This window comes from Pygoscelis adeliae, unplaced genomic scaffold (assembly GCF_000699105.1).
Source record: "Pygoscelis adeliae isolate BGI_AS28 unplaced genomic scaffold, ASM69910v1 Scaffold318, whole genome shotgun sequence".
NCBI lineage: Eukaryota > Metazoa > Chordata > Aves > Sphenisciformes > Spheniscidae > Pygoscelis > Pygoscelis adeliae.
In genome coordinates, this window is record NW_008825430.1 from 4704521 (window position 1) to 4724433 (window position 19913).

Sequence of the window (19913 nt, forward strand, 5' to 3'; positions counted from 1 at the left end):
GAAGGAATTCCTTGTTTTGCTTTGCTTGTGTGTGCGGCTTTTGCTTTACCGCTATTAAACTGTCTTTATCTCAACCCACGAGTTTCCTAACTTTTACCCTTCTGATTCTCTCCCCCATCCCACCAGGGGAGAGTGAGTGAGCGGCTGGGTGGGGCTCTGTTGCCAGCTGGGGTTAAACCACGACAAAAAGAAGCACCCAAGGCAGGTGCTCCCAGCACTTACTCGGAGAGTGTGGTCCCAAGAGCCCGAGCAGAACGCCGTCCCATCAGGAGAGACCCGCAAGGTGCTGACACGATTTTCATGTCCAAACAGAATGGATACACGGGACCCTTTCAGCACATCCCAGACATTTATGGTGTAATCATTATAGCCTGCAAACAGTAGGCGACCTACAAAGAAAATGAGATTTTACAAAGTGAGGCCTTAAGTAGGTAACACGTCTTGACTGCAGCAAGGGCCTTCTGCAGGACATTCATCACCCAGTGAGCCACAACCCAGCTTTCCCATGCCACCCTCTGCACAGAGTGAGCCCTGACCAGGGCTTCCCCCAGGCTAGCTGTGCTCCTGTTAGACACCCCTGCTCCACTGCTGAGCTATCCATACTAAATGCTGAACCACTTAAAATTTATTAGTTAAAAATATAGTTAAAATTGAGTTAAATGATATAGAATCCGTTCAGTCATTAGAGATGGGGGATGACTCCATGACAGACTGAAGAGCAGGGTAATAATATTTTGCTCAGACTTTACTCAAGAAGTCGAATACAAGTGGTTGAATGATTAGTAGACAATTTGGTAAGTGATTCATTATCCCCAACGGGACAAGCTGTGGTGCTTGTGACCATGACAGAGATATCTGCCTCTGTCCTGGGCAGAGGGCAGTTCACCACCCACTCATCCCCATGCAGGGTGACACAAGGAGCTCTGCGTTTGCGCTGGGCCAGGAGAGAGAAGACTCGAGCTCATGTCTCCGGACCTGTAGTGAAAAATAGTAATGTCTCTGTCTTCATGCTCCTCTAACATACTTTTACTATCTGTTAATCATTTATTATCCTTTTATAAACTATTTATGTAAGTGCACTTAATAGTCTAGTTACATTTCGTGTTTCCTTTGAAATGTTTTTAATCATTATTGTGAAATTCTAGCCCAGCTGTAGTCGAAGACAAAAATATTTCCTGCCTTCAGTAGGGCCAGGAAAATACTCTTCATTGCTACAACGAAGCAATAGCCAGCTAGGTTATTTAAAGAGTAATTATTTTTACAGAGGCAAAAAAAGGCTCCCATGCATTAAATGTTTCTTTTGGTACGTAGTATTACTTTTAATAACTCTTAGTAACAAATGCTTTATCAAATTAAACTGGCAAAATTTTACAGTTCCCCTCAAATCCCAACACTAAGAAAACCTCCAAAATTCAGGTCTCACCGCTGAGAGAGAAGTCCACACTAGATGCTCCAAAAATGATGCTCTCTTTAGAATAAATTGCTACTTCTCTGTCTGCACGAAGGTCATATAAACGACACTAGGATTAAAACAAAACCAACACACGTGGCTCAGTAAAGGCTGGAGTCAACGGTTACTACATTTCATTGAAAAAATGGGATTGGGAAGGACTGCAGCCTAACAGGCATCACGGGAAGCGGCTGCTTGGCTTCTTTCCTTCTGCTATTTCCCAGCCCGCTGTAACTGGGACTCATCTGGAGTCTAACAGGGATCTAAGCAACACAAGGCTGTTTTGTATAAATTGAGTGAAGAACCTGATTTTCCAGACCACTTCTCTAAGCCTCCTGCCTGTCTTGCTATAAAGAGGTGAGTGGTAGGTTTTCGACCATGGCTACCCACTGAAAGTCCCCCCACCCTCTTGCTTCCCCAGTGTGGTTGCCTACGTATTAGGGCATCCTGCTGCTGGGGAGGTGCATGGGGAGAGAGTCTCTAAAGACAACAGTTTAGCCACAGCTGGAGTCTGGGAGACAGAGGATTGAATCTCTAGTCATCTTTGAGAATATGGACCACACGGCACAGTGCTCAGACAGTCCCTTGGCACGGGGAAGCCTAGATGGTGGTCCTTGCTCTGAGTAAGACAGGATAGCAAACAGCCCCTGCCCTTCCGTGAGGCTTCTTTGTCTGAAAAACCTACGTGAAAATAATTCAAGTGAAATAATACATTTTTATACAGATCTTCGGCTTTCATTTCTCATGGAAAATCCCCAACCACCTCTACAACCTGCACTTCCTATTTTTATCATTTGCCAGCATGCTTAGGCTTATTTAACATGGAAATAACGTATAGACAGACCAGACTTCATTGCCATGCAGAAAGGCAGTCTGTTAGCCCTGAAATCAAAATGCACTTTTGAAACGATTTGAACCGAAAGCCTTCCTCAACAAGTTAAGTTTAAGCAAACCCTGGCCAGATGGGTTGGCTAATATTAAGACTTTACGAATGAAAAATGGCTGATACCCAAGCCTGCACATAATGGAGAGGCTGTTTCATTCGCAGGGCGGTGGGGAGCTGCCAGGTATGTGAAGTACAGGTCTCCCAGTGCTCCACGCTGATGAATAATTCCATCAGACTGTCCTGATAGGGAGTCGCGGTCACCACAGGTGACAGCACTGCCACGTGGACACGCTTTTATGGCCTCCCTCCAGACAGTCAGGATTATCTGTTCCTTGAAATCCCTAAGTATATAAATCAGGTCAAGGATACCAGTCAGCCTATCAGTCTGTAACGCTGAAAACACCAACTTCGCCATTTAAAGAATGAAGTAGATGGAAATTGCCAAAACCTCTGTTAAAAGTACAGAGATGGAATTTCCCATTCACCTGCTCAAGTTGGGGGCGTCAGAAATAGTTAAGAGAGAAAAAACCCATCAAATAAATTAGTAAGGACAGGAGCCCAGAGCCTGTGGTACTGGGCATAAAAAGAGAGTGCTCTCATTGGAATTCAATGATGGACAACTTCTCCATCTCACTCCCTCAGCATCTCAAGTGCTCACAGTACTGCATCTGAATGTGCGGAGAGGCACTGGGCTCACCACAGAGTTTGAGGTATTAATTTATAATCACAGCTTTTAAGACCTAAAAGCAGTGTACACTCTCTCCAGAAGAGCCTTAGAAGGTCTCCACATCCAGTGAAGACTAAGGGAATGTTTCTATTGAGTTTATTTAGCATTGGAGCAGACTCAAAACATGCTCCGAGGGCAGAGTACTTTAGAAAGAGTCTTCACCTTCATGCAACTAGGTGTGATGTTTGAATAAACAGGAGAAACAAGGTGCCAGGTGCCTCCCAAACGTCTGCTCTCAAGTTACACTTAACTGCCAGCTCAGTCCCTGCAGGTACAGGCAGAGCCTGCTCCCCCCATGGGGACCTGCCAGCTGCAGCGAGAGCCACCAGCCATGTGCATCACTCAGGGGCCCAAAGGCACCAGGAGGCAAGTGGCATTTTGCATACAATATGCTGACCAAAATTACCCATTAATACATACTGTGCCTCTCCTAGCAGCTTGCGCATAGATAAGTAAGATCCAGTGAGAGCTATTGTATCATCTAGGATGACCTGGATGCGGTGACTCATCGCGGTGAAGAGCTTGGCAGTGAGTCAGGCTGACGGGGAGGAGATGTACATGGCCAAGGCCACCCTGGGGCTGCGCTCGCAGGATGCGCGGGGCTGCGGAGGCCAGCTGACCAGGGTCTGCCCAGCTCCGTGCTGAGCCCATGGCCCCTCTGCTTGCCGGGACGTGCGCGCTCATGCGCAGGCTCCCTTCATACCCTTGCGCCGTACTGCTCCTTCTGACACAAGCTGCAGCATTTCATCTGGTTCCTCCCATGTGACCAACAACTATATGAAGCCAAATCCCTTCCAGTAAGACAACTAATTTTGATCATGAAACTTCAAAACACAGAAAATCTGAAATGAATATTTGGACAGTACCTCATGTAGAAAAGTTTGCAGAGGTGACCTACAAAGTGTTACTAGATTTTCCCTATAGCATTATATACAGAATTTAATACACATTCTATTATAGCATTATTATTTCTGCAACTTTGGTGTCACAGGCCCAGTTTAGTCACTTAAAATCCTCTGTGGATGTGACCTAGTCTTTTAGGAAAATCTGACTTGGGAAGTTAACAAAACTTCCCTAAATTAGGTTGCTGAATTAACATACCGTGGCATCGTCTGAACCAGAGGCAAAAGCATCTCCACTTGGGTAATATCTGTGCATGAGTAAAAAAAGACCAGAACACATTACATTACTTGAATGAGGTCAGACTTCAAAAATAGAACCAGCGCATTGCTCAGCGTCGCAAATGTGTCCTCTCCCAGAAACATACTGACCTGACACTGTTGATATCTGAATCGTGGGTTTCAAATGACTGGATGCACTGACCAGACCGCATATCCCAAACCATGGCTTTCTTGTCACATCCCTAATAAGACAAAAAAATTCACTACAGTTGTGCAAATGGTGACATCACCCCTCACGTGCCTGATACACTTCGTCAAGCCCAGCTACATTCAAAGGCTCTGAACATCACAGCTCTGAGGGGATTTAACCAGCAAAGCAGCACCAGAACTGGCTGTACTGGTACCCCCAAGCCTGGTGCAGCTGCAGTTAGGAGCAGAGTACACCACGAAGGCTGGAGCCTCAGCGGTGCTGCAGACCAGCACGGGCACAGCGCTGCAGCACAGCGGGGTGCAGACGGGCCTGGGGTGCATGCGGAGGCAGACCCGTACTAACCAGCACTCACAGCCCTGCCCTCCTTGTGCTGCCGCCATACCTGTGCCTGCAGTCCCACCATGCCACAGAGCTGCGTAACTGACTCATTCCCTTACCACTTAACACGCCCAATATAAAAAATTAATACCCAGCATTTAAAGTTTTATAACTAATTCTTTTCATACCCTGAAATAGAAAATGAAATAAGTGCATCCGGAGGGTCTCTGGCCCAGCCTCCTACCAGAGTTAACCCCTGCCGTGGCTCTGCACGGACGTGCTCAATGGCGTGGTTGGGATAAGAAAAGAAGCACAATAGCATTTCATCTCATTGTCAAGCTCTAACCTGCCCTTCCAAGCTGTGCTTTGAAAAGATCTTTTAACACTCGGTGTGGTGCTTGCTGCAAGGTGCTCAGCACCCTGAATGCTTTGGGCAAGGGCCTCAGCCCATGTAGTCTGCAATGTCCTCGGGGCAGGAACCATCTCATACCTGTAGGGCCAGGCTCTGTAGGACAGCTGCGGTCTCGCTGCTGTCACAATCGTGGTGACAGGAAAAAGAACACGGACTTTTCTTTAAGAGTGACAGGAGATTTTAATAAATATGACCCCGCTGAGGGGCAGGCCGTAGGTAGGCTCAGCTCCGGGGGGCTAAGCCTCTCTGAGGCTGCATGGGAAGCACAGGGCAGGCCAGGTGGCTGCTGCTTCTGCCGAGCTAGCACGTCCTGCCCAGCAAACCGTGTCACACATGTTATTTATTTTTAAGCAAATATGATTGCTAATTAAATTAAACAGTCTCTTCACAGTTCACATCTTTCTTTTTTTTTGAATTCTCTTGTTAAAATGAAATCCCAGTTTTTTTTACTAACGATGTCATTATTTAAGAGAGACAATGTTCCTTTGTACCAACTTGTGGTTTTTGCACAGGGGAAACCAAACAGGATAGAGGACATTTTGGATATTTCCCTCTCAAGCCCCACCACAGCCCAAGCCCAGCCCTTCGTATTGCTTCCATGCGCACTGTTCTTACTGACCTCTCTGGGAGTTTGGGGACAAGACCAATCTGACAAGCTGGTGCTTTGATTCCTAAGGTATTGAAGGAGAAACCAGCAACCACCTGCGGAGAGATGGGCCCCCTGAGTGCTATCCAACTTGCCCCGAGGAGCAGCGCTCAGAGGGCACTGAGCACAACAGCCTGGGATGCAGCCCTGCGCTCACCCAGGAGGGCTGGGATTTTCAGTTAAGTCGTTAAATGTAACAGCACCCAGCCTACATGCTGACGTATTGACATTGCTTATTCCAGCTCAAGGTTACTGTATTACATAGGCACAATATACAGGGAGTGTCTCTATGCTACCATACCTTCAGGTTGCATTGTTTTGGCCATACCTGCGTTGAGACGATATAAGACAGATCTTCACTGAAGTGGTATTTTGCATGTGACGAATTAAGCGAGTCCCTGTAAGCATGGACATGCCCAAGCTGCTACATCGACACAAGTATGACATATTCTCCTAGTGGTACCATAGCTGCTTGCAATTCTTTGCCCTATAATAAGCTGAGCTGTTCCCAGGGAGAATGAATCTATCCTTTCTGGGAAGCAAGCTCAGTGACAGGAAAGCCCGGGAGGAGTAATGCACTCAGATGGAATTAGCTTTCAGTCACGCTTCGGAGCAGCTGTGCTAGCAGCAGGCAAACTGGGCCAGCGTGCTGGGCTCTGCTCCTGATGGGCCAGCCAAATTTGTTACGAGAGCCATAACAGAAGAGGTCCAGTTTTATTGTGTAGGGATGGGACCATGACTCCGAGCACAACAAGTGGCATCCCCTAATCCATGGTCAGAACCCTCTGGCACAAGGGCCATTTCCATCATCAGGCACAGGACAGCCCTGGGTCAGTGCTGGTGGGGCTCAGAAACCAGGTACCTTCAGCAAAGTTACTGGTAGCAACCTGCCTCCAGTAAGAGAGGTCATCTCTCAGCTCCTGCCAGCTCTCACCTGCACACTCAATTTCTGATGTGGGAAAGACCAGGACCACCTCGAAAAGGAGCTGAGCCCCATCCCACTCTCACCTTTATGCCTTGCCTGCTTCACTGCCAGGCTCCATGCCAATGGCTCGGCTGCCCGGGAACAGCAATCCCTCAGCAGCAGGACAAGATTTGGAAGGTGCCCTGGGTACCTTCCCCAACCAGTCCTGCAGCCCCAGCGAGGTTTGTGTGTTCCTCTGGGCCAGGACAGGGAGCGGGCGGCGTTTGACTGACGAAGGGGCTTTACATGCCTCTGGTACCGCTGGAAGGCACAGGGGACTCAGCAACAGCTGAAGATGTGGCCACACCTCATCTCCCTGCTCCAACTTGTACGAGGGTTTAGCCAGCGTCCAAGCTACCCCTTTGCTTCTGGGGAGAGGTTGAGGGACATAGTGGCACGCACGTTATTTGCAGCCCCGCTTCGATGCCCTGAGCAGCCGCCTGGCACACCCCGTCCGGCTCCGGAAAGCTGGGCACAAGAAAGGAGCCAAATGTGGGAAGTTGTCTGCTGTGCCGGGCTCCTATCCACAGGGGCTCACACCTCCGCTGCTCTAACTCTGAGCCTTTCCCTTCCCGGGAGAGGCGTTGTTTTGATCTCAGGCTGGACTGCTTTGGTGTTGGGTGGAATTTGCTAAGTAAGCAGAACTGCAGTCAGACTGGCTGGGGGGGGTTGACCCCACAGTCAGGGGGTTAATTTGCTCCAGCTTGGAAAATGTGCTTGCAATGAGTGGATTGCACTGGGGCTTCCAAAACATACTCCAGCACTCTCTCAATAAGATCACGAGCCTCCTGCTTTGCTGCCTTTTCCCTTCCACGTTCCTTAATTTTATATTACGATAGGAAGCTCCTGCTTACCCCAGAGACAAATGTATTTCCCGTTTCAGAAGGGGCCAGGTCTAGGCACAGGACATCAGCTCCATGACCATGGAAACTCTGTAGAAGCTGCCCACTCTCAACATCCCACAGAGCACAAGTTCCATCTCCACTTGCTGTCAGGATCTATAGGATGCGGCAAGAAGAGTCACAATACAAAGATCAGCAGATGATCTTCAAGTTCACAAAGAAACAACTGACATCCTATACATACAGCTTTAATTTAATGAAATATTGTGCAATAAATCAAAGTCATAAAACCAATGTGAATCTAAGCACAGTTTATGTTTTTTATTTTTAAGGAAAGAAGTTAGAGTGGAAAGGAGAACTGTAATGACACAGCTATACCTACACAGAGCTTCAATAATGGTCAGTTTTGTGCAGTTGGGTTCGGAGAACTGATGGCAGTAAGGATCTGCTGGCATTTCCATACCCTCCAAAAAGGAGGATGAACCAGACTGGTATTCCTGTCTGCCCCCGTATTTAACCCTATCCATATTTAGGCTGTTGAAATTCAACCCGGGTAAAGAGAAGAACTGTTGGAGTTAAGTATACCTGTTTAACTCTCTAAATTTTTTTTCTGCTTGAAATAGCCAGGTTAAACCCAATTAATTGGGCTTAAGACATGGATTTTCTGAAAGGGAAGTAAGCCTGTCTAGACAGTTGTTTGATAAGTCCATCACCTCTCACTTGTCCAAAACCATCTGTGTGTGAAAGGGCTTGAACATACACTGGCCGAACACAGCTCACAGCTTCCCTCATCTGCTACAGTGCTTGTAGAAAGCACATGTGATCAGCACTTGTTATTGTGGCTAAATCCTGATGATGCTCAATTGTTCAATATTTCCCCTTGGCACCCAAAGCTGTTATGCAATCACAAATTCTGTAGGTTGAAAGGGTCCCTGTGCGCTGGTGTGGAAGGAGGCAAGGGTGAACTTAGGAGGGCTCTCAGTCTTGTACACAGGTTTTTCTCATGGTCGGTGAGGAAACTCAAGGGATCCCAGTGGGTAGTTAGAAGTTAAAAAGAAAATACCCTTCAAGAAGAAAATGATCCCACAATCATGAAACCATTCACAGAGTTGCATAAAGGTTAAATACTGAACATGTTTGACAGATGCTCCAAAAACTCCTCCCATAAACAGAGGTCTGCAGAGTTGCAGAACAGACTGTTCCGAATCCTGCAGTAGAGAGACGCTAATACTCCGAGATGATAATAGCAGAAGAAAGTCCTGACTTGTCTTTCTGGCCAGCTTTTGAGCCTAGATCAATGAACTTCTCTGTTCTGAGGAATATTTGTACTTGGCTGAGGAATGAAGACTTTCAGCTCTGAGAATTTGCTCTTGTAACAGTGTGTAAGGAAGATAGGAGGGGAACAGGAGTAGCTAAAGGTGTAAGGGAAGGGTCTGTTGGCAACCCAGAGCTCCAGCTAATGCTTAAAGAGAAATGTTATGGACTCAACTTCAGGGTATTGCTATTGAAAAAAACAAAACCAAACAAAAAAACCCCTCCAAAAATCCAAAACCAGAAGAGAATTAACAATCTTTGCTATTAGAGTCCGGCTTGCTGCACGAGGGGCTCTGGCAGCGCTGGACGGGGATCCTCGCCTGGCGCCTGGTGGCAAGACGCAGCACTTGCAGACATTAGGGGACAGCAGGGACACAGCCCCTGCTCGCCAGGAGCACACGCACCGGGGCTGGGAGCAGCGGCCAGGGCAGAGGGGCCACACTTACCTCTGCCTCCTCCGCCATCGCCATGGGCCTCATCCTGCTTCTCAGCCCTGCCGCACTGGGAGCATGGCTGCCTGCCCTATGCAAAACACTTGAGATCCCAATTAACTGTTGCTATTAATACACATGGAGCATTGTCACGTGGGGAGCATTATCACACCGCAGAGCTGCAGATACCTAATTTAGGAAGCACGGCTCCCTGGCTCTCTGCGTACTGAGGCGGGGGATGCTCTCTCTGGCAAGACTGATTTGGGGCACCAAGAACAAGGTGCGCAGGTTGCCCAGCCCTGCAGCTCAGCACTTGTCTTGGCCCAGGGTGGGAACATGACGAGGAGCAAGGATGGGACCCCCCCTTTCAGCACCCACACAGCCTGAGAGTGGCTTTAATCAATGATGAATCACCCCCAGATCTCCTTCTCTTTCCACTGCACCGCCAGATGCCCATGGGCGCACCAGCTCCTAAACTCCTACCCTGTCTTTCATTCCTCTGCGGGAAAACCGAGCTGTAGTTTAAGAGAGCAGCCAAGGCAGAGCAGCAGCACTCACAGCACCTAGCACTGGGCGCTGCGGGGGCACTGGGCTGGGGGACACCTCCACCACGCGCTGGGGCTGCTCCAGGACAGGTACCGCATCCCTCGGTGACGCGAGCCAGGAGAGCAGAGCTGCTCCACACGCAGCTGGGAAAGCTCCTGCACAGTGTGCTTGTTGCACTGTGCACCCTCAGTTACCGAATAATTTTAATTCTGAGGCTGTTATATAAAAGGAAAAAGATAAGAAATCTGGGATTCTCTGCAGTCCCCTACATAACAGTGTCCTAACAGAAGCCTGGCCAATCCACTCGCTTGTATTTGTTTCAATAATAATGTGCAGTGCTACAAATGATCACTTATAAGCCTATTAAACACAAGAAAATTTCTTTTTGAAGTCTTCAGAAAAATCTCTGAATCACTGAATATAAAGCACCTAAATCCACTGTGGTATTATTTAACAATAGTAATACATTACCTTCAATATCAGTGCAGTTTGCTGTATTTAATATGGAGAAAAAAAGACCCAACTTTTCTTTCTTTTTTAATTGTGAAAAATAAACAAACTATTTTTCCTTTCATAGGATTTAATCACGATGCATATAGGTATGGACAAGAAAAGAGAATACTGGTTTTCTACCTCATCAAAAACATTCTACTTAATTTAGACTGCTCTAATTACGCAGGGCTCCTGCACAGTAAGGTCAAGGCTAAGCAAGCCTGAGCGCTGGATACCTCTACCACTTGTCCATGGCAATGGACTTAAATTAGCACCTTGGAGTCATTACAGACACCATAGAACGACAAACAACAACACACTCTCGGGCATCTCGTGTCCTGAAATAGAAGCAACGAGAGCTGATATTTCCTTCAGAAGAGCTCCAAATATCTGGAAGAAGGGGACAAGGTATTCCCTTTCCAGCAGCTCTGCTGATACAGAGAGCAATGAAAATGCTCCCTTCTGCCACTTATTCTCCTGCAGATCTGCACTGAGCAGAGCTTCAATTAAATTCAAAAACCAGAGAGGACAAGGGGATTATCCTGGCTCCTTTCATCATCTTTCGTGTTCCCGGAGAACGAGATCTTTGAGATATTCACTACAGAGGAAGGCTGGCCTGGTCTCAGAAGATCTGCATTTAGTTCCTGGCTTTGCCATCGTCTCCCACTGTGGCCCTCTGTGCTCCAACCCCCCCCGGCTGCGAGATGGGGATAGCATCACTCCTTTCCCTTGAGGGAACACACCACTGCATGTACGGACAACAGGGCTGGCTCTGTGGGGCCATCCTCAAGCTCAAATATCTCACTTGGTACAAACAAAAAATATTAAGAATGAAAGCAAAATTGGCTGGACGTCCAGGACAAAGCAGGCAAACAACACAGTCTCCACTGGCTGGCACAGCACACACCCAACCTAGTCCTATCTCACCTGGGTTTTTACCTATTTGTATTAGTTTGAGCTCCTAAAAGCACAAGCCAGCACAGACCCAGCGAGCAGAGAACACACAGGTACCAACGAGCTCCCTCTGCAGAAGGGACAGGCCTTTGCAGGGCGCAGGCATGACAGCCTGGTCACGGGCTGTGACAAGCATGTCCTTACAGCAGCTTTTGCAGCACCTTCACTGCCCCCAGCGAGGGTTGTCCAGCAGCCCCTGCACGGGGCAGGACGTGGCCCTGGGTGCCCCAGGTGCAAGGAAGGTTACTTGCACCGCGTATGAGTGCGGCTCACGTTAGGTGTTGCTGGACGGTGAGCAGTGGGTAGGGAATGCATTTACCTGCATGTCTGAGTTAGTGAAGCTGCAGGCAGACAAGTAGTTTGTGTGCATTGCAACCGATTTCTTCTTTGCAGCCATATTTTCATTTTTGTCAAATGTCAGAGGGTACACAGAACACTTGTTGTCCAGGCCACTAAAGAGAGTAATAATAGCAATAACAGAGAGAGGAGAACTGGTTAAAACTGCAACGACAAAAGGCGAGTGGTGATAAGAAGGAAACCACCTGTCAGTGCTGCGCTGCCAAACCCTTACAAGTACCGACTTCCCTGTATTGTGCTGCCCGGGATCTCCCTGCGCAGGGAAGCCCCAGCTGCCTCACCAGGCTGGCTGCTTTACAGAACTTGAACAGCTGCGCCTCAGTATTTTTTACCCTCATCGAGTTTATAAATGGCACTGAATGAAACCTCACGAAAGTATAAACTGGGAGGTGACATAGCAGTCACCTCAGGGTTCATGTTTCACATACAGCCAAACTGCCATTTTTGTGTTGACATCCGTCATCGCGAGGATCCGTACTTAAGCACCATTATTTATCTACCTTAATAAATTTGACCTAACTCCTATGGAAGAGGCGGTATAGCAAGCAGTGAGAGCGAAGACATGGCTTTTAGAAGAGTTTGGAAAAAAGGCAACAGAAGCACGGACCTCTGTAGCTGGTGTGCCCCTCCTGGACAGTTGCACCAGTTAAGCTGTGTCTCCCAGGCCAGATGTGGGACTCTTTTCTAAAGGGTCTGACTTGTGTCTGACCCTTTCCTACAGCCGTGGTAGATCAGCCCTGCCCTGGTCCCTGCGATCCCGGCACACCACCAGGTGCTGGTTCTGTGCCTTGTATTACATGCACAGCACTTAACTGACAGCACAACAGAAATACAGAATTAGGTAGTGCAATGCATACATGCCCTCCCTGTCTCTCTTACAAGCGTGAAGACAGAGCTTTCTTGCCATTCTTTGAGTTTTAGTCAAAAACATAGTTTCTAGACTCCCTCTCCACACACACTGAGGGAGTCTGCCTGTCTGTCTCAGTCTGCTGCTTTCTAGATTTGCAAGCTGCACAGTAAAGTCTCCCTTTGTTCCTTTCTCTTGTCCCAAGCTTGCTTCGTCTGTCTGATCCACCTAGTCCCTTTTTAAAAGATGTTTTGCCAACACCTCATCCGTTTGTTTTTTCCCCAGCATAAATTCAGTTTTTTCAAACCTGAGCTCTCAGAAAACTTGGAGAAGATTATCAAGGATGGGGTTACTTCTCCCCACTCCATCTTGGCAAGATCTATTCATGTGCTGGTAATCATTAATGACTAACCTTCTCTACGTTGTAGAAGAAAGAGTGCAAAGAACGAACAGGGTTAAAACCACTCTCCCTGAGAAGATATGTCCAACACACACAACCAAACTGGAGCAGGGAAGTTGCATGCATGCAGAATTCCTAACCCATGATGTAAATGCTGAAAGAGGATTATTTTCCATGCTTGCACAACAAATGTTATTGCACTGAAGTCAGTGAAGATAATGTGTACAAGCCATTATGGGAATAGAATCAGGAGGCACTGAATGTAGTCCTTCCACCCACAATCAACGCACACAAACTTCTAGCTGTCATCATCTGAAGGCACCAGGACACCACTACAAATCAAGCTTCTCTGTGTAAGCAGTTGCGGAAACTGGGAACTTACCCACAAGCAACGGCACATCCAGATGGGGCATACGCACACGCCATCACCCAGGTACACGGCATCGTCACTGCATGCTCCTGAAACACAGCATCTCTTTAAACTGGGATGTCACTGTTTCTCTAATCGGTGCAAGGAAAACAGTGTAGAGTAGTAAGTTCAGTATTTCTGTGGGACATTCTTAGGGTCAGTGAAAGGTACAGGTGTTTCCCCCAGCCATAACTCACGTGTAAGGCTGGGAGAACCCTTACTGCAGAACCCAGCAGAGCAGCAGGAAGATGGCGAGTCCCTCCCTGACACTTTCCACCTTATTCACAAGCCCCAAACTGATCACAGAGCATGTTTTATTTGGATTACTCAGTGCTGTAAAAGGTCCCCACTGCGGTATGTGTAAAAGTGAGTTATAAACAAGCTGTTTTTTCTCAGCTGTGTGGAGCAGGGTGCCGCGAGGCAGCCCTGGCAGGGCTCGGAGGAGCAGCGACACCATTTCACAGTGAACACCACTGCTGAAGGTTCCCGAGTGATCACACATGGCACCTGGTACAGGGGTTACCCAGGGAGGGCCTCTGTTTTGCTGGCTGGGCTTTGCCCCCAGCCGGGAGCCCTCCCTGTCAGCGAAGAGGCTAGATCAGCGTCTCCCACTGGAGACCATGACAAACCCCAGTGCCCTGACAGGGACTTTGCTCAGAGACAGGTCAAGGGAGCTGGTTTGCCCTGGGCCCCCTGGTTTGAGCTGCTGGTGGAGGTTTGCATGTTATCCCATCATCCCACTGCCTCCTGTGACACCTGTGAGCCCTTTAGCCCTCCATCTTATCCCACCATCATTTGCCCTGTGCACAGAAATCTGACTTCTGCTGAAGTTTCACTTACCTTGTTGGTAGTGAAAGAATCCCACACGATCACCTTCCCATCCTAAATGAAAGCACATAAACAGAGAGAGAAATTGAGGCCTCCCAGAGACATGGCTGTCAGCCTACTTCCCAGATTTGGGGAAAACTCTGCTGCTCATTTCCACCCCCCAGTCTGTTATTTCATGAAATTTTTGTCTCTGTTTTTACAACAGCACAATGGTCACAGCGAAGCACCGAGGAGACACTCCTCAGTAGCGCGAGTTCTGTCTTTGACCAGAAGAAAAGCGTATCTCCTCCTCACTGAGACAACAGATGTCGGCTTAGAAGACCAATTTATTTTTTTATTTTTTTCCCTTCCCTTTTAGCGGGTTTATGAGAACGCCTCTCACTTGCAGCACACGCCATGGACAGGACCGTCTCCTCAGGAAACTGCCACTAGTGAGCCCTCGCTTGCCTCCTTTCAACCATGATGTGTTTCTCCCAGCCCGTAATCACCACCTGCAAAGCCGGTCACCCCTCCCAAATGATATCTGTCAGTGGCTCCGTACGGGGCCTTACAAATACAAGAGGTGACCTGTATTACAAATCACTGGCTGAGCTGGCAGCACTCATGCGGACTATTTATGGACATTGCACTGTTTACTCATCTTCCCTTTCCTGTTTTTTCCTGATCTTCCCTTTACTTCTCACTACACTTACTTAACCTTCAATTATCCATTGATACAATCTGCTAAATAGCCATCATAGGAACACTCCACAGAGAGCAACACAATCCCTTTGTGTATGCCAGCTACACTCATGCAGCTACTTTGCCTTATGCACATAATATTGTTATCCTCCCCATATCATGAAAGCGAAATGTTTATTACTGAGCAACAATTGTTGCTGTACCTGGACTTACTACAGTTCTTAAAATAGAGTAAAAAATGCAAAAACGCATTACAACTTGCCTGTTCGGCTTTCTGATCTACACGCTAACATTGCAACCACTTTAAAAAAAGTGACATTAATTATTTAAAATTATTCTCTTTGCTGAGATCACCATGAATGGTAAAAACTCACAGTAACTGAAGGTGGCTTGCAATGCAGATTGCCTATTTTTATCCCTCAAGTGAGACCCCTGACAGATTTCATATAGGTCAATGAACAGCTGTGAGATGCAAACAAGCTCACTCACTGCCACACACGGGGCTCAGGACAAACCAGGAGATCTAGCAAGTAATTACCTCATTACCTCCTCCAGGTCATGAGACTGGTCTCGAGCAGGTGTTAGGACTGTTTCTCAAAATGCCCAAGTAAATGCAGTAATTTTGGCAGCATGTTTGAGGCTTTCAAGGCCGCACCAATCATACAGACCGCAGAAGAAATTTCTGCACACAGAAATCTCTAGAAGAATCAACATTTCTTCCCTTCCCCTGATTATTTTCTCTGAACACATAAACTGAAATCGTTACTAAGTATTTTATCTGTAAAGAACAAGGAAATAAAAGTGGCCTCAGATGAGTTCTGTCTATTTTCTATTGTAGTAGGGAATATGGGGAAAATCTGTATATGACTGGACAAGAAGTATTTAGGGTATTAGCTACAACAAGTGTAGCAATGATCAGAAGCTTGGAACAAATACATTGCCAATGAACCCTTGAAAACATTTACAATATACACAGGTATCACCTGCAAAGCGTGGCACATAGTACAGCCAAAAGATTTGTATAGTGCCCAACAGTAGCTTTGAAAAACATCTGCCTAACAGCATACCTGGGAAGAGCTCACAATTCTTCTCTTGTCTTTGCACCAGTCCATACAGAGAACTTTATTTCCATGGCCCTTCAGGGTCCTCCTGGTCTTCATCACAAACTGGCCCAGCGCCTCCACACGCTCTGCCACCTGATGAACTGCAAACAGCCGATGGTTAGAGAGCCCCGCATCAAAGCTCTGCCCTGGCAAATCTCTATGTTTATGAGTAATGTCACTTGGAGGAATTAATCCATGAAGCTTGAGTCTATGGTGCAAGCCAACGAGCTCTGCTTCAGAGCTGGCAGGCGGTAAAACCAAGGTGGGCGGTGTATGAACATATTCACCAGATAAAGATAAGGATGAATTCACTCAGGGCTTGAATTCCAGGGCTGTAGCAGCTGAAGCTCTTGCAGACCATCACACCCAAATGTAACTGGAAAATAGATTACCCCCTTGCCCCCTCTTATTGGGAAATCCTCAGTCTGACTGAGGCTTGAAAGTGCACAGCCAGCCTCCAGTCTAACACATGCCTCAAGGTACTCAGAAGAAGTGAAGACCACTACTGGGTCTTGGAGGAAAAAATCATACAAAAGAATGGGGTAAGGATCAAATCTCCGAAGTCTCAATGGTAAAACACTTGTTCTGGATGTGAGACTCCCAGCCGCAGTCGGCTCTCGGCACCGCAGCAGTGGTGCAGTGTGATACAGGTACTAGCCACTGGTGCTGGAGATTTCTCCTCTGCTGTGCCATCCCTTCTGGTGGCCAGGCGAGCACCGAGGGCCAGGACACAGATCTGAGTGAGCAGAGAAGCTTGGCATTTGCTATAAGAGTGCGCTACCCGACCTCTCAACAGCGTCTACAGACATTGAGGACTTCGTGGGTGGGTCAGCTTTTTCTTTTATGGAAAAGAGAAACAGAGAGGGCAGGCAAGCAACTTTCCTGAGTGGCATCCTCTGGTGGAGGAAAAGTCGGTTCTTTCATATCTCATCTAATAGCAGTACTTTCAGCTGATATTCTTAAAAACCCAACAAATTTACATTTCCAGTTGTGCAAACTCACTTTGACATAAAATTCATCCCACTGCAGCTGACACAACTAACGGGTGTCTCATGTAACCCTAATGCCTCGTGCTGGGATCATCTCCACATGTCTGGGAGAAAGCGTCATCCGAGGAAACCTATTTGCTTTGCTCCAGCATTGTTCATCCAGCGTGAAGCTGAGTAGGGCCATGATGTATCTTGGCACCCTGTGGCAGCTCTGACACACTTCACACGGAGCATCAGGGAGGGTGGGAGTTGCTTCAAGTCTCACAGCAGAGTAGGGGTCTTGGGGCAGGAGACCCTGGCACCAGAATTAAAAATGATTCTGTCTAGAGAAGAGCTAATAGGATCCAGTGCTTCCCTGTGTTGTGCGTTTGTCCATGCTGAAACCTAAGATGATGCAGCTGCTGTTAGCTAAGGGGGCAATGCCTGACTCAAACCTTTTGAAATAAATGCAGAAGCTCACATGCTTTAATGAGCTGGTGGAGGAAATCTTAAGCTTTTCAATGCCATGCTGGAGGCTGAGCTCCACATCCCACATGGCAGGTGATTGCTCTGGAGCTGCATTGCTGCTTCACCCTTCGTCGCTTTTTTAGAGCTGCAAGAAAGCTCATGGGCTGTCACAGCGAGAGAGCAGGCATCCTTAACTTTGAGATCATTCCCTGGCGTAGGATCAGGGGAGCAATTTCTGCCTAAGGCAGACTGATTTCTGGTGGATTAGCTTTTGAAGAGTTGTCTTTCAAAACCACCAGCCCTGCAAGCTGTACCAGAATAATGTTCTCACCTGAAATCTCTGCTCCACCAGTCTCACCCAGCCAGGGGACAAGTGCTGTCCACCGTTCCTGAAAATTTGTCCACACCAACTCTAACAGGAGGTCAGAAGCAAGTTTCTGAGAAAGTACCATATAAACCCACTGAGGAAAAGACACATTTCCCCCTACTTTTGCCCATGGAAACCTGCCAAATGATCCAATCAAAAGACATGAAAACACAGGACAGGAGGTTATTACGGCAGCTGGAAAGATGCTTGTGTCCAGAATATATCTGAAAAAACAAACGTTTCACAGACAATGGGCAAAGTGTTTCCATTGTGTCAACACAGCTGAGAGTCTGTGGAATTGTCTGGTTTTGCCTTACTGGTTCTCTGAGGACGCTTATCTCCAACCACAGCCATAATAATCCTGCACCCGCCTAGCACAGGTTTTAGAGTCAGATAATTATTTTGAAGCATTCTCCAATACTGTTTCAAGATAGTTGAAAATTGTGCACTCAAGCAAGTAGATCAGCTAAAGCCAGTAAGTAGCTTGAGTGGTTTTACAAAGGTCCAGATAAAACAGGCCATTTTTCTAAAACACATAGTTTGGCCTGAACAGGAGATGTGGACTCGATGCAGATACTATTGGGTCTTTGACCTTTTCTGTGCTGGAAGTCAGTTGGTCCTAATGGTCTCTTCTGGCCTTAAAAATTTATGGATCGCACGAACAGAACAAACTGTTTTATCTACACCTAACGTTTTAAGCGATAGAACTGAATCCTTAAAATTGTAAGATTGCAAATCAAATGCATGTTTGGTATTTCCTTTTTCTATCCACGTTTTTGAGAGCTGCTGTTCAAAACCAGTTGAACAAATAAGGGCAATCCTACTTCAGCCAGCTGTTTGTTTTGGGAACCACAGAGGGAAAGTCATGATCAGAGCAAAAAAATGCAAAAGATACAATTTTAGATTAGAAAAAAACCCAAAACAAAACAGAAGAGATGCTTTATTCTGAAACTTACAATCTCTGCAGAAATAGTTCTTGGGGATAATTTAAGTGCAAAAAAGCTCTGATACAGAATCAATGATATAAAATATCATGAGGGAGCATTGTTCTACAGCAGCATAAGACTTTTGTCTTAGAAATCACGTCATGGCTATGCAAACACAGCCTTCCAACATAAGTTTACAGATTTTACATATGACAAAGACATAAAAATCCTATGACTATCAGTGACACGCGCAGTTATGGTATCACTGCAATCACAGGTAAAACTCTTTGTGAGCAAAAATGGATTTAAGCATACGCTTAAGGGGTCTGTTAAACAGAGGCCCCACTACTTCTGATACAGAAATTATACTGTAGGAATATGATGATTTATGGTAATGTTTCTGTAATGAGGCCTCTCCATTTGTTTAATGATTCCTATTAAAAGGACACTCATATAACATATGATTGTCTAATTTAGACAAGAAAATGCTCTATTTACTCCAGAAAAAAATCTTTTAACCCTCCCCCACCTGACATTTAAGAACGTTTGCCAGTCCCTCAGTCTTACAAAACACTAAGAGCTAAATCACTGGATACAGGCTCAGATTCCTTCTCAACATTTAAGGCATCAAAACAGATGAAATAAAAGTTTTAATGACCCACTAATATTTCTAATAAAGCGAGCGATATGATTTCAGGGGAAGACAGTAATTTACATGTTTTTCTCAAAAAAAACCCTCTCTGCAATAAATCATTGTAATTATAAAAATGAAATAATAAAAATAAAAGGATTTTTATCTTTCAGGACAGACAAATTAATACCTATTTGAGAAGCTCCATAAAAATAAGGTTAGCTTATTTTTTCCTGAACAGGGGTGGTGGGGGGGGGAGGGCAGGGCTGAAATCTGTCCCTCTCATTTCTGTTACCTTAACCATGGATCTTGAAACTGCAGCTGATAACAGCGTTACGCACTGACAGCTCGGGCACTGACTCACCCCGCACCTCTGAATCAGCACAGGATCCCTGCAAGTTGTTTCCTTGGGGGAAGGGGGAGAGAAGGAGCTGTTTTTGGAAACGATATCCCTTTTTAAGCCCTTTCACCGTGCGTGAAATCCTGGCCTCGTTAAAGCAAATTCCCATCAACTTCCACAAGGCTGGATTTCATCTTTCTTCCTGCCCCCAAGACGTGCGTTAAAAGGATGCAAATAGACCTCGGGACCCACCGAGGGGGGCGTTCCACCGTCT

At 46.7% G+C, this 19913-nt stretch overlaps 1 protein-coding gene across 1 annotated transcript in view; it reads right to left on the reverse strand.

The window, feature by feature from the left end:
* GNB5 (guanine nucleotide binding protein (G protein), beta 5) overlaps positions 1-19913 on the reverse strand; it is a 27544-nt gene that overhangs the window by 1406 nt on the left and 6225 nt on the right. The window contains exons 2-10 of the mRNA XM_009330995.1: positions 15904-16080; positions 14168-14209; positions 13301-13377; positions 11634-11766; positions 7590-7733; positions 4335-4426; positions 4165-4213; positions 1424-1520; positions 223-389 (exon numbers count right to left, since the gene is read on the reverse strand). Coding sequence (XP_009329270.1) covers positions 223-389; positions 1424-1520; positions 4165-4213; positions 4335-4426; positions 7590-7733; positions 11634-11766; positions 13301-13377; positions 14168-14209; positions 15904-16080 — 978 coding nt within the window. The remainder of the gene's footprint in view (positions 1-222; positions 390-1423; positions 1521-4164; positions 4214-4334; positions 4427-7589; positions 7734-11633; positions 11767-13300; positions 13378-14167; positions 14210-15903; positions 16081-19913) is intronic.